This window comes from Sinocyclocheilus rhinocerous, unplaced genomic scaffold, assembly GCF_001515625.1.
Source record: "Sinocyclocheilus rhinocerous isolate Xijiao unplaced genomic scaffold, SAMN03320098_v1.1 scaffold603, whole genome shotgun sequence".
NCBI lineage: Eukaryota > Metazoa > Chordata > Actinopteri > Cypriniformes > Cyprinidae > Sinocyclocheilus > Sinocyclocheilus rhinocerous.
The window spans coordinates 3,099,421-3,116,413 of NW_015656630.1; the positions used below are offsets into that span (position 1 = coordinate 3,099,421).

General features: G+C 37.9%; 1 protein-coding gene across 8 annotated transcripts in view; it reads right to left on the bottom strand.

The window, feature by feature from the left end:
• Positions 1-573: 573 nt before the first annotated feature.
• The window catches only part of LOC107720701 (protocadherin gamma-C5-like), a 70,023-nt gene continuing 53,603 nt past the window's right edge, over positions 574-16,993 (bottom strand). For 6 of the 8 annotated variants that reach the window (XM_016528505.1, XM_016528506.1, XM_016528502.1 and 3 more), the window contains 4 exons: positions 9,189-9,247; positions 7,512-7,565; positions 5,773-5,891; positions 574-1,948 (listed from right to left, as the gene is read on the bottom strand). In XM_016528505.1, the coding sequence (XP_016383991.1) occupies positions 1,716-1,948; positions 5,773-5,891; positions 7,512-7,565; positions 9,189-9,247 (465 nt within the window). In that variant the 3' untranslated portion in view covers positions 574-1,715. Of the gene's footprint in view, positions 1,949-5,772; positions 5,892-7,511; positions 7,566-9,188; positions 9,248-10,829; positions 13,352-16,993 lie in introns of those variants that run through there. The other 2 variants (XM_016528499.1, XM_016528503.1) reach the window with 2 other exon arrangements.

Sequence of the window (16,993 nt, forward strand, 5' to 3'; positions counted from 1 at the left end):
CATGACTGTGAGTTCTGACAAAATTTTATTTCAAATGTAAGTGTTCCAATAATAAAGTAAAACATAAATCAACAGCAATATAAATATTAGCTTATAAAATAAAAAGGGTAACATGAGGTGCTAAGCATTTCTTTAAAGGAATCACAGCCAAATACAGAAAGGTAGCCAAGCAGCAGACAGACATTTATATATATATATATATAGATAGATAGATAGATAGATATTCATAGTCAAACAGACAGGAGTGGCATTCCAGTATCATAACCGACTGATTGGAATTACAAGCACAGAAAAGTACAGTAAGATGAGGGGAGGGGTGGTACTCTATAGACAGTAAGTATCGTCTGTTATCTTTCAAAGTTGTACGTGATTGGAGAAAAGGAAAGTTCAAAAGTGTAATCAAGGGGGAAAAACACAAAAATATGCACATACTCCACAAGCCTTAAGCTACGATTGCGTGTCTTCAGAAGTTGTAGTATGTACAGTTTGGTTAGTTAATGATCTTGAAGCTTTTCTTCCTACAACACTACACTAGATCTTTTTTCTATCATCATTTTTTTGTTGCTTTTAAAAAAAAAAAAATACTGAAACATTCCTGTAACAGCCAGCCCTTGTGGCTCTAATGTTTGTACAGACAGGTTACACATTTTATATACACTGTGGTGGTAGTGGTTGGTGCAGAACAATGGACAGAATCCTTCCATCTAAGGTCCATTCAAGTACAGTGTTGCACTTAAGTTAGTCATTAGTCTTTCCACATGTTCATTATTTGTTTCTTTCTTTTTGGTTCACTTCAAGTTTTCCATTAACTCTTAGTGCATTCACTTTGAACTAAATCTTTCTCTGATCTTAACCTTACAAAGGCTGAGATGATCTTTTCTGAGCTTCAACAACACTGTTTACATTACTTGCATTTCCAGGATTCTTATACTCAGCTAACAGGAAATAAATGCAAAGAATAGTCAAATGTTGTTAACCTAATGTTCGTTTCTGCTTAACTGACTATTAAGAAGTTAATGAAGACTGAATCTATTTTTAAAAACCATGCCAACAGTGTCTCACCGAACGCAAATGTATTCTCTTACTCCGAAAAAACTAGTTAAATATACTTTCTTGTGCCCTCTTTTTTTCTTAGTATCCCGTTTTCACTGCATAGTTCAGCTCAATACTCTTTTCTTTTTTTTTTTTTTTTTTTTTTTTCAGTCAAGGTGAGAGTTGTGGCACATTGTTAAAAAGCCTACCAGCGTTTCAATTTGTAACCACAAGAAGCATCTACTTTGCTTTAAAAAAAACACACAAAAAGAAGGCTGAAACATGACATTTGGAAAAAAATAAAATAAAATAAAATAAAAGAAGAAATGTATAGTTTCTTCTTGTTTTAGTAATGCTATTTACAAGACAGTGTTATCTGTCACAGAAAGAGCTTCGGGAATCTGAACACATCTCCTCTTGTTCAGTCATTCTTTCTTTCATCGACAAAACAGGAAATGCTTGATTTTTGGGGTTATTGAGTAAGATATTGTAATATAATTCAAAATACAATCAATAAAAATAGGGAAATCTAAAACAAACAAATAAAAACCTCACAGAAAAGAACATTAAATCTAAAGACTAAAGATCTAAAGATCCAACCTGTGGACTCGTTTTTTGAGGAGAGATGCTCAGATCCTGGCGACATATTTCTGCAGCTCTGATAGTGCTTCCACGCTTCTGTCTTACTTCTTGTCTTTCTTAGTAGGCTTCTTCTTGCTAGCGGGCGTCTGAGCTGCCTTGGGGACTTCGACGGGAGGAAGGGCTTGGGGAGGGGGAAGGGCCTGCTGGGGTACCTGCTGCTGAGGGTTGGCCGTCAGGGTGGCGGTGCTGCCAGGGATGTAGACGTTCTGGCGGTAGTCTGGGCCGTACTGTGGATTGTAGCGAGGGCCGAGAGTTGCAGTGGCTTCACTTGCTTCTGACAGCAACGGTAGGGTGAGAGAGAAAGAGGAAATAGAAGGAGGTATAGAGAACGTAGAAGAACAGAAGAGAGAGAGATGGGAGAGGTTATAGATGAGTTGGTTCGGCACAGAGCTCATAATTCAGTCACTCAGGAACCGCATTGCAGCTCCCTCAGTGACCTGCTTCTGCCTGCCCATCCCCCATGTATTATGTATGCCGTAACATCGACACACATCACATACTCAGCAACGCGCTTACAGAACTGAAGACATGTGTATATACAAGAATAGCACACTAAAAACCAGTATTTTCACAGTTCTTGTGAAATGCATTGCAAATGGAAGTGGCATTGTCATCTAACAGCAGTGAGGCAGTTCCGCCTTTGTTCCCACATCATAAATCTGTTTCTTTTTCACAAATTCATAATGAAATTGTAGTCATGAAATTGTTAACCTAAACCAAACCCACACTTGTTAAAAAGAAGTGCACTTAACTGTATTAAACTTGTAGTGTACTTCAAATAGTACAAGCATATTAAAAAAAGAATATGCAGATTTATATGATATTAATGAAATAAGAGGCCTCTTAAAGGGATAGTTCACACAAAAATAAAAATTATGTCATCATTTACTCACCCTCAAGTTGTTGAGTTTCTTTCTTCTGCTGAACACATTTTGAAGAATGTTGGTAACCAAACAGCTGAGAGTAGCCAGTATTTTTTTTCCTCCATACTATGAAAGTCAAACTGTTTGGTTACCTACATTCTTCAAAGTATCTTTTGTGTTCAACAGCTGAAGAAACTCTTACAGCTTTGGAACAACTTGAGGGTGAGTAAATAATGACCTATGAACTATCTATCATTTTAAGTTTACTTAAAAAAAGAGTACATTTCATGACTGTTTCTTAAAACACTTAAGATACATTTAAAAAGTGCACATTGTAATAATGTCAGATTACATATTTTATTTTAAGTACATTTAACCACTGTTTTAATAATCTTTTGTCATGCTTTAAAGGACACTTATTTTATTGTGTTGACTAACATGCTAAAGCACATGTAAAGTACTTGATTTCAATTTTAACTGTAGTGTGTTAAAGATAATATATTTAAAGGTAACAAATTGCAGCAACTTCATTACAAATGTGTGACATGGCATTAAATAAAAATATACTACTACTACTCATTGCAAATGTGTAAACACAGATATATTTAAATGCATTGCATTTCAACAGGAATATATTTAAATACATTTTTAGTAAGTGACTGAATAAATTGCATTTTGCTTGCTCTTAAGTATATTCTTTTATTATTTCTGTAAGTACTCTTTTTAAATTATGCTAAAGTGTTTTTTTTTTACAAGGCCATGGCCAATATATAATTAATTAAAATCTAATTATGTGTATTGCGTTATTAAATATACATTTATATCTAAATACATGCATACTGAAATCACACCAGCCCAGTGAAATTTGAACGAACAAATGTATATAACGTGATTATTGCTCTGCTTCATGCAGCACATATATATATGTTAAAATACTGTAGATAACACTTGAGATTCTGTTTCTTAGAAAGACGACTGTCATCTAGGCTAGAGAACAACATCAGCACAGTGCTGTCATTCTGACTGCAGCTGCGGAGAGGCAAAAGGCTCCTTTGTCTCTTTACACTCAATTAATTTGACTCTCTTACAGTCAATAAATGGTGAGATCCATTTTACTCTGGAAGCCACTCTCTCTTCTCTTTCTTCTCTCACTCCATCCCCCTCTTTCCTTACATCATCCAGTTATTACCGGTCTTCATAATCTGTCCTTGAGTACTGATGCATCCAATACAATATGTGACCCTGGACCACAAAACCAGTCTTAAAGAGCAGGTCATATGGGTTTTCGAAAAATATCTCTTTTGCAGTTTGTAAGGTAGCTATCCTTCAATGTAAACAGTCTGCAAAGTTGTTAATCAAAAAAGTGCATGATAAATAAAGATATTGTCTCTCAAAAGAAAGAGTCGACTCAGAATCGCCTTAACGAGTCGTTATATTTTCGAATCTTCTGCCTGTTACCGATCTACGTAACTGGGTCACACATTAGCATAATCCCTGCCTGCCCACGAAATACGAACACTCTCTGTGTCGAGAAGATGCTGTGTTCCACGATACCACAGCAATACAATTCGAACCTTTTGTTGTGCTCGTCATTTTACAGAGGACTGCTTCTCTAATCTTGCCTTTTATCTTCGTTGGCTTCTAATCTTCTTTATTTGGACCAACAAGCGCCTCCGAACCACAACCTGTAAGTACAATTGATACGTTATGTGTACATTTTCAATTGGGTGCTCAAAATCAAGTTTTTGTGCTAATATGGGATGTATACCTAGTGCAGCTTTAGGTTTCCAGGTAAAGCACAATATTACTGTTTTACTGAAATAGGTCTGATAATTCGCTGTGAACCCACTATTTCCTTTTTTTTTTTGTGCTAATATGTGATGTATACCTAGTGCAGCTTTAGGTTTCCAGGTTTTACTGAAATAGTTCTTATAATTCGCTGTGAACCCACTGTTTCCTAAGAATGTGTCGATTAATGTAAACTGTCATTGTTCTAATTACTTCGTTTAATAATAAAGAATGTAGTGTAGCGCACAGACTTTATAATCATTGTGAAAGTGCTGTTTATGTAGTTATAGCGTTAATGCAGGGAGTAAAAGACCCGGTAGAGAGAGATGAGTTAGTTAGGCTGGTGCACATGTGATACAGCTGTTCTGCGTTCTGATTAAAAGTTAAGACACAGAGCGTCTTTTGTCTCATTCTTCAAACGCTACAACCCGCGACAGCAAAAACAACCGCGGACTTGGCAACATAGATGGTAGCGCTCACTAACTTGCTCAAGTGCTCCTCTTTGTGCCAATCACAACAGGCTTGGCCAGCAGACCAATCAGAGCAGAGTAGGCTTATGGAAGTTTACAGACATTTCGCTCAGAACTGAAGCGAATGAACCGTTTCGAAATCATGGACAAATGACTCTATGTAGAAATGTATATTATGGGAAAATTACAGTGTTTTCTGACCTTAGATGCATTTAAACCTGTTGTAGGGGACTCCAACACAATATTAGCACACTTTAAAAAAAACATATGACCTGCTCTTTAAGTCGCTGGGGTATATTTGTAGCAATAGCCATAAATACATTGTATGAGTCAAAATTTTTGTATAATAATAATAGTAATAATATAATAGTATATATAGTATAATATGTATAATTGTAATACTTAGTAAAGATCATGCTCCATGAAGATATTTTGTAAATGTCCTACTGTAAATATATTAAAACCTAATTTTTGATTAGTAATATGCATAGCTGAGAACTTCATTTGGACAACTTTAAAGATGATTTTCTCAATATTAAATTTTTTTTGCACCCTCAGATTCCAGATTTTCAAATAGTTGTATCTCAGCCAAATATTGTCCTATCCTAACAACCCATACATCAATGGAAAACTTATTTATTCAGCTTTCAGAAAATTTTTGAAAAATTGACCCTTATGGCTGGTTTTGTGGTCCAGGGTCACATATATGTGGACAGACTTCCCTGCTGTAAAGACCAGCATATGCTGTGTTTTGGATGCTGGTGGGCTGATTTGCCCCCAACGGGTTCCTTAATTAGCTTAACCAGCAAGATTATCATGAAAATTTAGCTTGTAAAGCTGATCAGCCTGAAGGATATGCAAAATGTTTATCTTGTTGGCTATGCTTTTATTTCTGGTTCAAGTCTGTGCTAATGCTTTCTCCTCATTCTCTTATTTGCTCTCCTTTTAAAAAAGAGGGAATAATAAGTGAGATTCACCGTTCGCTGCTGCCATCAGAGCCTGGAGCTGTTCAGCTTCGGTAGGGGGGTTGGGCCACGGTCCTGTTCCTGCGATCACACCAGCGCTGGCACCTGCCTCATCAGGACGAGCTCCAGCCCTACATGACAGAGAACAGGGTTAGTGACTCAACATACACTCAAACACATTCATGGTGCTTTTTTCTCGCATTAAACCTCTCACACATAAATGAGAACAGCAGCCACCACATTTGCTAGCATAAATGTACCCGGTTCATTAGCTGAGACAGCCATTTTGTGTGACAGGGCAGGACAGTGCAGTCAGAAAATGGAGGCTAAAGTCGAAGAAGCAGTGGTAGACATGAAGTAAACAGACAGATGCATTGATCAGAATACAGTTGTGTCTGTTTATACCATGTGGCTTGACAACAAATACACTTTGCCCTTTAATCAAGTCACAATAAGCATTATTTAAAGAGATAGTTCACCCTTTTTTTTCATTTACTCACCCTCATGTTATTTCAAACCTGTATAAACTTTCTTTTTCATCTGTAAAATGCTAAATAGAAAATATAGTGCCTCGCACACTCATATGCAGATGCATCAGCAGTCTAGTATAGACTAGAAAAATAAAAATTAAAAAACACCTGCACAGTACTCAAACTTGCATCCTTGCGAATTTTATTAGCTTAGCAACGTTTCAGTCAATTGATGTTCCTCTGGCTTATAAAACATGCGGACATATCAGCAAATGTAAAAATAACTCATTAAATGTGAGTATTTACAGTGTAGATTTTTTTTTTATTATTTAATTAAACAATTATAATAAAGGTTTCTAGTTGGTCCCTCAAGATATTGTCTACTCTGTTATTTTGAGTACTGTCCGTTCAAATTAAAGCGGTCAAAAAATAAATAAAAAGTAATAATAAAAAAAAAGATAATCTGATAAGCTAAATGGACAAAGGAACATGAGTTTATTATGATAATGTACATGATGCCCTTACATTAAAGTCTTTTAATGTGTTTTTCATTTGGGTAGACATTTTTGTCATTTCACAGATTTTGTTTCATAAATGCTAAAATTTATTTGCCAAAGATGCAAGTTTGAGTAGTGTGTTGGATTTTTTTTTTTTTTTTTTTTTTTTTTTTTTTTTTTTGTATTCAAATAAATCTGTGAAACGCAAAGAAGACAGGACAAAGTCATACAGGTTTGGAATGACACAAGGATGGGTTAATGATGACATAATTTTTTTTTTTTGGGTGAACTATCACTTTAAGTATATTTGGGTTATTACAGGCTGCTTAGTTTCAAAATGGCATGACTAAAAAGCAGATTTTTACTCTCTTTCTCTGCCCACACAAACAGATTGATAGCAGAGTCCATACATAAGGACAGAACTATTTCTCTACTCTTTAGGGACAGACTTCACAGACTTGGCTCTACAGAGCCAAAATAAATAAAATCGGAACAAACAAGTTTACTAAGCACAGGTAAACACACTGCAATGACAACCCGCAGAGCAAGATGCAACAAACAGCTATCAGCGATACACATACATCCAAAAGCCTTATCCTCAAATGAACCAACTGCATGTGATTTGTGTGCACATTTATATGTGTAGGAACAGACTGGACAGCATGTCGCTGGAAGCTGCAGGACACATAATCTGAAAGACCTAAACACGACATTCCATTAGAAGGCTACACCAGGTGAAGTCAAACGCTACCACACACTAGCCTTCTCTTCGCCTTCACTCTACCTGGACTTCTCGTATGGAGTCCATCTCTGCTGCAGGGTGTGGAACCTGTGTTGGCTGAAACATAAGCACAGGAGCATGCAGCTGTCACTCAATCACCCTGCGTCTGACCAGAGCACATGGATGGGTGAGAACGTCTTTGGGTTTCCTTTACCTTTAAACCTTACATACTCTTAAGACGTTGTGTCTCACAGGAAGCTGGTTCGCGTTTTTATCTGATAATTGCTGTCATAATATATTTTTTATGACTTTTAAATTAAATGTTCCCTCCTGGTGGAATGACCTGCCCAACTCAATCCGAGCAGATTCATCTTCAAGAATGGTGTATTTGCAGGTTTTTTTCCCCATATGATTTCTTTTGCAGGATATTCTTCACAGGATTTGTTTTGTAGGATTTTATTTTTGCAGGACTTTATTTCTTTGGCAGAATTTCTTTACAGGGTTTATTTTTGCACGATTATAGTAAATTGTCATTGACATTTTTAATATTCATAAAATGGCGATAATGGGCTAAATATAGAGATGAAAACACTTAAGGAAGGAAAATTTGTCAATTATTTCAGACTCTATTCTAGATAATTTGGTATTTGTTGATTTTATCTATAAATATTGTTTGCTTAACTCTTCTTGCTGACTAAATAGACAGTGACCATCAAAAATGTAGGCACTCAAATATTTACAGGTAATCTCAGATTTTGAAAACACTGAAGGAAGGAACATTACTAAATTACTGCATTTTCTAATCTAGATATTTTGGTATTTGCAAGACTCCATCCCATGTTATCCCTGTCGGTTGCTGAAAAATTGATTAATACTTCTGTTTTTTCTCATATCTATTGCTGTAAGGTTTTACTTGCTGGGGTTTCTAAAACCACCTTAAGTGAGCTGCAGTCTGTTCAAAATTCAGCTGCTAGAATCCTGATAAGGACCAGGACAAATGAGCACATCTCTCCAGTTTTAGAGTCATTGCACTTGCTCCGTGTCAGGTTTCGGATTGATTTGAAAATTCTCATGCTGACCTACAAGGCTTTGCATGGTTTGGCGCCACATTTTGTCACAACTGTTAACTGGTTATATTCCAAGTCGTGATCTCCACTCCTCTGATTCTGGTCTTTTAGTGGTCCCCCTACTCGTTTACGCTCTATGGGTGATCGGGCCTTTTCTTCTTGTGCACCAAAACTCTGGAATTCTCTTCCCATTGAGATCAGACAGGCTAAGTATTTTAGTGTTTTCAAATCTGCTCTTAAAACCCACTTTTTCAGAATAGCTTTTAAGTGATTTCTTTGTGTCATATGCATGGTGTTTATTGTTATTATTATTATTATTATTATTATTATTGCTATTATTTTTATTTTATCCCTTTTTATCTGTGTAAAGCGTTTTGAGATGTACCTTTTAAAAGCGCTATAGAAAATAAAGTTTATTATTATTATTTGTTCATTTTAGATAGTTTGGTATTACTCAACTCTTCTTGCTGACTAAATTCTTAATATAGTGGCCACCAAAAATGTAGGCACTCAATTGTTGACAGGTAATCCCAGATTTTGTTCTTTTATTATCTCATTCCAATCAGAGAGATTAAATGAAAATTATTACAAAACAGTGTACGTAATACCACGTGGATAATCTCAAATGTATTTATAGGTTTTGCTAGACACATAAACTGAATCCAACACTCACCCGCTAGGTCCAGGCCTCTGGTTTGGGGGAAATCGCCAGTCAGCATTTGGCGGCTTTTGCTGAAAATAAGAAGAAAAGAGTTTTGTCAATACTTTTGTTTGGCATACAGAATCATATCCACTATTGGTCCATCCTGGATCGCAGGTCCTTCCATCCTGTCATAGAAGGTTGTAGTTCTGAAACACAAATTTGAATTATTGACAGCAGAGTACAATTTGGTGCACTTCCTCTGCTTTTGCTCAGGACTGTTTTCTGAAACTTCACCTTTGCTGATACAGAAAAAAATAAGTTGAGGGGAGTAGTGAGAAACAGAGCAACAAAGAAGAACATAAAGTAGAAAATAGATTGAGGGAGAGTGTGTGTGAATAATTGAAACTTCGATCATGTTGCTGTCTCGTATGAGTGCGTTTACATGAGGAGTATACTCAGGTCTGTAGCAAACAAAATATGAGCTCACCTGTAAGAGGATTATGGCTAAAATTTCAACCCATTTTGGATTTTTTCATCATTTTGTCATATTTCCTTTAGTATCCCACACAATTCTATTGCATCTCCCCACACTCAGTCGAGTCATTGTGTTGCAAGACAGCATTCAAAGCATGTGCAATATCACACTATGATCCTACAAACTCTATTATAGATTCCACAAAGACTGTCTTCTATTCGGAACTGTATGCATACAACGGCATCCAACTGCTTCTACTTTGTAAATCATAATGATTGTAACAATCTGCCTCACCTGACTTGAGCATTTGAACACAATATTTTCAGTCATAATTCTTCTCAGATTTATACAGTTAAATTCTCTGCTGAGTCATTGGGTCTAGAAATAGCTCAGATTGTGGCCTGATTCTTAATACACTTGGTATTATAGAGTGCTTAGTCCAAAAAGTGAGTCATAGTGACTAGAGCCTTAGTCTGAATTAATGACATACACAGCATGATTTCCATCTAACTAAAAATTATTTTGAGAAATGGTGACAGTAAAATTCATACCACAAATATTTGAACCGTGTATCATTTGTTTCATTAACAGATGCAAACATTTTTTACTTAAGGACAGTAACTGCTTACACTACCCATCAAACGTTTGGCGTCAGTAAGAATTTTTGAAAGAAATTAATACTTATGTTCAGCAGGGATGCATTAAATTGGACAATAGTGACAATAAAGACATTTATAATTGTACAAAACATTTCTATTTCACATATTTGTTGTTCTTTTGAACCTTCTATTCAGCATAGAATCCTGAAGAAAAAAAAGTGTATCACGGTTTCCACAAAAATATTAAGCAGTTCAACTGCTTTCAACATTGGTAAAAATAAATGTATCTTTAGCACCAAATCAGCATATTCAAATTATTTCTAAATGATCATGTAGTAATGACTGGAGTAGTGGCTGCCAAAAAGACTGGAGTAATGGCTGCCATCACATGAATACATTACATTGTAAAATATCTAAAATACAAAACAGTTACTTTAAATTATAATAATATTTCACAGTATTGCCATTTTAATGTATTTTAGATTTTAAAAAAAGCCTTGGTGGGCACAGAAGACTTCTTTCTCATCTAACATGAAAGAAATCTTACTGACCTCAAACTTTTAAAAAGTAGTCTATAAAATTTCCTGAAAATCTCACCTTCATGAGTGAGTGAGTGAAGAGTCTTTTTGACAGTTGCATGCCTAGAGTGCTCTGTGGGGCCTTAACAAACACAAAGTCGCTCCTGCTGGAGATAGTGGAGAAACCATGCGTGTATGTGTGTTTGTTGAAATCCCGGGAGGCCCCCACAACCTCCATGTATCTAGTAGGACCATCAGTATTTAGCTGCAGGTGGAGGTCATTGTGTTGGTGCTCACGAGGTGTGTGCTTGAAACCGAGTTTTTGCATGAGGCACATAACATAACCATGGTGGCTTAGCCAGCGCACCACTACAAAAATGATAACCAGGAATGAGACTGTAATAACGAAGGATAATGTGATTATAAGGTACAAAGTGAGGTCAGACCCTTTTGGACTTTTTGAGGTAGAGCTTCTATGTTCAGAAGAGACATCTGAAGCTTTCTCAGCCAGGGTGATGTTAACTACCACGCTAGCGGAGAGAGAAGGCCTGCCGTTATCTTTTACAATCACAGTGAAGCTAAAAACAGACTTGCTGTCTTCTTCTGTAAGTCTACGGGCTGTACGCAGCTCTCCAGTATGTGCACCTATATGAAACATTTCAGCATCAAGTCCCGAGAAGCTGTAGAATAACCAAGCATTGTGGCCACTATCGCCATCCACGAATGTGATGCGATTCACTAGGTGTCCGATGCCAGCTGTGCTAGGTACCAAAAACTGCAGCGTCCCATCAGATGGGGGTGCAGGGTATATAAGGACAGGAGGATGATCATTCTGATCTATAATAAACACATGCACCGTAGTGTTGCAGCTTTGAGCTGGAGTTCCTCTATCAAGAACCTGCACTATGAATTGAAAAGCATTCAATTGCTCATAATCAAACTTTCTCATGGCATATATCTGCCCACTATCTGGGTTTATATATACATATGAAGATACAGACCTGCCAAGAGCTTCACTCTCTAAAATTGAGAAATAAACAGTGGAATTCTCACCCACATCTGGGTCTGAGGCAGACACGGACAGAAGGGGAGCATTTGGGGCATTGTTTTCGGCTATGTCCACAGAGTAGGAAGGCTGTGAAAAGACTGGGGGGTTATCATTAACATCTGAAAGACGTAACACAAAAGATTCCTGCGAGGAACGGGGTGGGGAACCAGAGTCTGTGGCAGTCACAGCAATGGTGTATTCAGCCACGGCCTCTCTGTCCAGCAGGCCATCGGTCATTAAAGTGAAAAGCCCTTTATATGGCGAACTCATCTTGAAAGGCAACCCATAAGGGATGTGCACGCTCACATCGCCATTTTTCTCTGTGTCTTCATCTTTAACTTTGATTAGGGCAATGACAGTTCCTGAACTCACATTTTCAGAGATTACAGGAGAAACCACATTAATGCTGATAGCAGGGGTGTTGTCATTCACGTCAATAATCTCGATTTTGATGTTGCAGGAGCCCTCCATGGGAGGTATTCCTTTGTCTCTAGCAAGAACAGTGACGTCATATATATTAGCGAGCTCGTGATCGACTAGTCCTGTAACTCTAATTTCACCAGTCATAGAACCCACGCTAAAGAGTTTTAACACATTGTCAGGGGTGTATTTATCAAACGTATAAGTTATTTCACCATTTTGACCATGATCGGCATCAGAGGCATTAAGAGTTGTAACTAACGTTCTATGAGGTGAATTTTCTAAAAGCGTGATTCTTTTTGTAGGATTATGAAAGTGTGGCGCGTTGTCATTGACATCTAGAACATTTATAAAAATGGCACTGTTGCCGGACTTTTCTGGACTGCCACCATCAACTGCAGTTAAAATCAGTCTAAATTCGCTCGTCTTTTCTCTGTCTAGAGGCTTGTTTAAGACTACAATCGGGATTTTGCTTCCGTCGCTTTTAGTTTCTACTTTTAGCATAAAACAATCGTTTTGACTAAGAAAATAAGAACGCAGTGAATTCACACCCACGTCAGGGTCGTGCGCACTTTCTAAGCGGAATGTCGTGCCTGGCGCAGCCGCTTCTGAAATTTCCAAAGAAGTGTTTCGACTTTGGAAGTGTGGCGCGTTGTCGTTAACATCCACAATTTCTACCGTAACGCTGTGCATTTCCAACGGATTTTGAAGTGAAATCTGAATCCGAGTGTGACAATGTAAACTTCCTCCGCACATACTCTCTCTGTCCATTGTTTGCTTGACCACCAAAGCTCCAGATGTCAGGTCTACGTCAAAATACTTAGCATTAGATTCCGATATGATTCGCATATTTCTTAGAAGTATTATATGAACGTCCATTCCTAAATCTTTAGTCAAGTGGCCAACAATTGTTCCTGGTTTAGATTCCTCAGCTGTAGAATATAAAAGTTCCGAAGCGTGCGTTGCAAAACACAAAGAATTAAGAACAATCCAAACTGCAGCCCAGTCCAAAGGTCTCTGAAAAAGCTCTTTACTCTCCATTTTCACTAGTAGCTAGAGACTCCTTCGGGGTTTTAATTCATGCATATATTAGACCCGACGAGACGTTGTTAAGTATATGAGAAACACGTTTTGTTTTGTATCCATGATCTCCACCATTTGTTCTAAGTTTCTAAACTAACAATACTGCTCGTAAGAGCAACAAGCCTGTGCGGGTCTAGGAGAAGGGTTAAAGGGGGTGGGGATAAAAACATGCGTTTCTATTGGAGGAAAGTTACTTTGCTTAGACAAAAGCGCACACGGAGCTGTCCAAGGTGCTGATAGTAGCGTCACTCTCTCTCAGTTACTTAAATACATAAATAATGTAGAATGTATAAATATAACTGGTTTAAATCTGAGTTTGTCTCACCTGTTGGCTCTCGAACGTCCACGCGCTGTCTGGTAATGACGCGTCAAGCACGTTTAGCGTGTCTGTAAAGTTTGTGGTGCTGCTGGGTTTAACGAGGGTGAGATCACTGAATTCTGACATTGGAGAGAGATAGGAGCCAAAGGACTGACTCTGAGACATCATGTCTCCTCCCAGAACCTCCACATACTTAATGGGCCCGTCAGTGTTGAGCTGGATCTGCAGGTTTCTGTTGGGGTTCTTGTATTCAGAGTTTGTCCTCCTGATACAGCAGCTTCTACTGCCTCGCGCACATTTCACCAGTAGGATGAAAAACGTCAACAGACAAAACAAGGACACAGAGGCCAAAGAGATGATCAGATATAATGTTATTTTGCCAGTTTTCTTGTTGGGCTCAATATTTTTCTCTCTATATTCTGAGATGAGCTCATGAAAGCCGTCCTCTATCAGTATATCCACTGTGACTGTGGCGGACTGGATCGGTTCTCCAAAATAAACACATGAACTGTCGCGTTACTACTTAAAGATGGAGAACCATGATCTTTAGCCTGAACGATGACCTCAAACACTTTTATTTTTTCGAAGTCAAACGAATGCATGCTAAATATGCTTCCATTGTCAGAGTTTATGTATATATACGAGGATATTGGAGTATCCCAATTTTTAGGGTTCTCAATCGAGTATGATATTTTACCATTTACGCCGACATCAACGTCTTGAGCAGATACTGAACAGATAATAGAGCCTGGAGTGTTATTTTCTTTTACGTACACATAATACACGTTTTCAGAAAACTTTGGGGCATTGTCGTTAACATCAAGAATTTTAACTGGAATTATTGTTTTGCTACTTAAAGGGGGCGAGCCTAAGTCAAATGCAGTGATTTCCACGTTGTACTCAGGGAACGTTTCGCGGTCTAAAACACCGTTTGTCACCAACGAATATTCGTTTGAGAAAGATGGTTTTAAAAGAAACGGAAGGTCAGACTGTGTCTGCAGACTGACTTTTCCATTGTCACCAGAGTCGATGTCCCGTGCGCTTATTAACGCTACAACTGTCCCGCTAGGCGCGTCCTCTCGCACAGGGCTCGGTTTAGACGTAAGCAGTATCTGCGGTGGATTGTCGTTAATATCCGAGACTTCTATTTTAACTGTGCAATGGCCCTCCATTTCGGGGACACCTCTGTCTCTGGCTTTAATCTCAATGTTGTACATAGGAGTGGTTTCATAGTCCAACTCTCCGTTTAGAATAATTTCCCCGGCATTTTCATCAATGTGAAATAACGAGCGCAAAGCATCAGAAGTGTGCTCTCCTAAAGAATATTTTATCTCTCCATTAGAACCTTCGTCCAAGTCTTTTGCTTCAACTTTAATAATCGTCGTGCCCTTTTTTGTGTTTTCAGAAATAGCCGCTTTGTAAACATGTTTCTCAAATACGGGGTTGTTGTCATTGTTATCCAGCACAGTGACATTAATTTGAGACGTTCCTGATCTAACCGGGTTTCCTCCGTCTAAGGCAGTTAACATCAGCTGATGAATCGGTTTCTTCTCGCGATCCAGAGGTTTCTCCAGTACTAATTCAGGTATCTTTCGCCCATCTCCAAGATCTTTTATTTTTAAACTGAAACATTCGTCTTTACTCAAAGTGTACGTTTTTAAAGAGTTACTGCCTACATCTGGGTCTACTGCGCTCTCTAAAGGAAAGCGCATGCCAGGGACAGTGGATTCTGCTATTTTTAAAACACGGTCCATCGACTGAAAATGCGGATAATTGTCATTAATATCCTGTATGTCGACTTCCACTCTGTAAAGTTGTAAAGGATCCTCAATAACGATTTGCAGAGGCAACAGACATTTTGCGTTTTCTCCACAAAGGATCTCTCTGTCAATTCTCTCATTAACCACAATCTCTCCTCTTCGTAAATCCACGCTGAAATACTGCTTACCTGATTCAGAAGCTATTCGCAACTTACGGTCATACAGCTCAGATATTTTCAAACCCAAATCTTTTGCAATATTTCCAACAACAGCGCCCACGTTTAATTCCTCGGGAATTGAGTAGCGAGTCTGTCCTTCTGTCGTACTCCACAAAAGAAGAAAGAGAAAAAAGAAGAGCAAATAATGCCTCCACCATCTGAATGCCACCCTCTGTGTCATTTTGATTGTATATCCAGACTATTCACCGTTCTAATAAAAACTAGGGATCCCACCAAGAAGACAATTTCGCTTGTCCATTTTGTCTCAGAAATATGTTAGAATCCATTTTATCGGAGAGATTATAGCATCCCTCCTCTCCGCTTGCACTGAACGTTGTAATGTCAGTGGGGGAGGGAGTAGATCTCTTTGTACAACATTGCATGTGATTGGTGCAGAGAACAATCGCAATAACCAATAGCAAGAGAACTGCCTCTTAAAGGCGCAGCATCAGCACCTGCTGTCAAACTCACACCAAAGAACATTGCAATAGAATAGAAGAGTTTGATATTAAATCCGTGTATCATTCGATCATTCGTTTTTTGATTTAACATTGAAAGTAGAAAAATTTAAAAACGCCTCCTTTTTCGTTTTTTCGTTTTTTTCCAAAAAAACAAAAAAACGAGAATTCAGTTAAAATTTTCGTTTTTTGTTCAGGGGTAGATAAATTACGGTGGCCGAGAGAGCTCAACGCGCTGCAACTTAAGAAAACACATGCAAATTGAAAAAACACCAGCAAATTAAGAAAACATCTTCATCAGTTTGACAACACACGCGCTGCAAATCCTCACAACACATGCAAATGAAGAAACGCGCTGCAAATCCTCACAACACATGCAAATGAAGAAACGCGCTGCAAATCCTCACAACACAGGATGCATATGATTATTTTACGACAGATATGCATCCGCTTAAAAACGAAAAACAAAACCTAAAGTCACCATTCTCTGCCATTAAATTGGCAAGTGCGAGCAGGACATTTTTGTGTTATTAAGTAATAAGCCTTTAGAACAACATTAAGGTGAGTAGTCACTGTAGTTCACACAGTTCCAATAAATTGCGATGGGTTAAATAAACTCAATAAGCAGACAGACGCGACTACAGTCAAGCGCAGACCAGTATTGAAGTGCACAGGAAATAAGCAGCAGTCATATTTAAAGCAGTTTAAATTAATATCGAGTACTGATTGATGTTCACTTGGATTTTTTTCCCCATCGAGGGGAAATAACTTAATACTCTGTCATTTATAGTCGTATGGTAAAATGTATATTTTTAATTGTGTAACGTTATGTTCAAAATAACTACAAAATGTCATGCCTTTAAAAAAAAAAGAGAACAACAGAATGCACTGCTTTAGCGCGTCTTGGTCTCCTTGAGTATCTTTCTGGCGCATGCCA